The sequence below is a fragment of the Onychostruthus taczanowskii genome, unplaced genomic scaffold (assembly GCF_017590055.1).
Source record: "Onychostruthus taczanowskii isolate IOZ18803 unplaced genomic scaffold, ASM1759005v1 scaffold91, whole genome shotgun sequence".
Classification (NCBI taxonomy): Eukaryota; Metazoa; Chordata; class Aves; order Passeriformes; family Passeridae; genus Onychostruthus; species Onychostruthus taczanowskii.
The window spans coordinates 4,679-6,512 of record NW_024507105.1 but is presented as its reverse complement, the minus strand read 5'-3'; the positions used below and the strand labels follow the sequence as shown (position 1 = coordinate 6,512).

Here is a 1,834-nt window from a genome sequence, read left to right as displayed (position 1 = left end):
TGGGAATAATGGGACTGGGATCCAGCCAGGCCATGCCCTCCTTCAGCAGGTGATCCTGGGAAAACGGGAACAACGGGAAAAATGGGATTGGGAATGGGAATAATGGGATTGGGACCCAGCCAGGCCATGCCCTCCTTCAGCAGGTGATCCTGGGAAAACGGGAAAAACGGGATTGGGAATGGGATTGGGAACGGGAATAATGGGATTGGGACCCAGCCAGGCCATGCCCTCCTTCAGCAGGTGATCCTGGGACAACGGGAAAACCGGGAAAAATGGGATTGGGAATGGGAATGGGAATAATGGGATTGGGACCCAGCCAGGCCATGCCCTCCTTCAGCAGGTGCTCCTGGGAAAACGGGAAAATGGGATTGGGAATGGGAATAATGGGACTGGGATCCAGCCAGGCCATGCCCTCCTTCAGCAGGTGCTCCTGGGAAAATGGGATTGGGAATGGACTGGGATGGGCTGGGAATGACTGTGGGAAGTGCTGAGTTGCCGTTGCTGCTCCCATCCCCATCCCATCCCCAGTTTCCCATTCCCACCTTCCCATCCCCATTCCCAGTTTCCCATCCCCATTCCCACTTTCCCAGTTCCCCATTCTCAGTTTCCCAGTTCCCCATTCCCAGTTTCCCATCCCCATTCCCACTTTCCCAGTTCCCCATTCCCAGTTTCCCATCCCCATTCCCACTTTCCCAATTTCCCATCCCCATTCCCAGTTTCCCATTCCCAGTTTCCCAGTTCCCCATCCCCAATTTCCCATCCCCATTCCCAGTTTCCCATTCCCAGTTTCCCAGTTCCCCATTCCCAGTTTCCCAGTTCCCCATCCCCAGTTTCCCATCCCCATTCCCACTTTCCCATCCCCATCCCCAGTTTCCCATCCCCATTCCCACTTTCCCATCCCCATTCCCACTTTCCCATCCCCATTCCCACTTTCCCATCCCCATCCCCAGTTTCCCATCCCCATTCCCAGTTTCCCACTTTCCCATTCTTCCCAGTTTTTTTTTTTTTTCCCACCTACCAGCACCTGCTTCGCTCTCTCCGTCTCCCACTTGAGGCTCTCCCGGATCTCGCTGACTGTCACAAATCCTTTTTTCTGGGAAAAACCAGGAAAAATCCGCCTGGGCTTCAGTCCAGGGCCCTTCGGCCCCATCCCAGCCCGGCCCAATCCCGGTTTTTTATGGAAACACCCAGATTTTCTGGCTCTTTTTCATCCAGGTTTCAATCCACACTTTGGCAGCTTTGCCCACGAGCCGGATCCAATCCCAGCTCCCAGTCCTGGCTCAGCAATTCCTCACTCCCAGCCCTCTTCCAGGTGTCACTGCCAGTAATTCCCATTCCCAGGTCTCATTCCCAGGTGTCAATCCCAGGTGCCAATCCCAGCAATTCCCCAATCCCAATCCCCACTCCTGGTGCCATTCCCATTCCCATTCCCAGCATTCCCATTCCCAGCATTCCCATTCCCAGCATTCCCAGCATTCCCATTCCCAGCACTCCCATTCCCATCATTCCCAATCCCAGCATTCCCATCATTCCCAGCATTCCCATTCCCATCATTCCCAATCCCATCACTGCCATCATTGCCATCATTCCCAGCATTTCCAATCCCATCATTCCCATCATTCCCATCATTCCCAGCGTTCCCACCTCGGCCAGCTGCAGCACCACCGTGTGGTCCATGTTCAGCCAGGTCCCAATCCCAATCCCAATCCCCATCCCATCATTCCCAATCCCAATCCCATCCCCACCATTCCCAGCATCCTCCGGGCCGCCAGGCGCTCCAGCATCCCTGATGATTTCAGAATTTGGCAGGATCCCATTCCCATTCCCAATCCCA

General features: G+C 54.9%; 1 protein-coding gene across 1 annotated transcript in view; it reads right to left on the bottom strand.

The window, feature by feature from the left end:
* SNF8 (SNF8 subunit of ESCRT-II) overlaps positions 1–1,834 on the bottom strand; it is a gene marked incomplete at its 5' end in the record, with an annotated part of 7,696 nt that overhangs the window by 1,257 nt on the left and 4,605 nt on the right. The window contains one exon of the mRNA XM_041426534.1: positions 1,019–1,093. Within this exon, the coding sequence (XP_041282468.1) occupies positions 1,019–1,093 (75 nt within the window). The remainder of the gene's footprint in view (positions 1–1,018; positions 1,094–1,834) is intronic.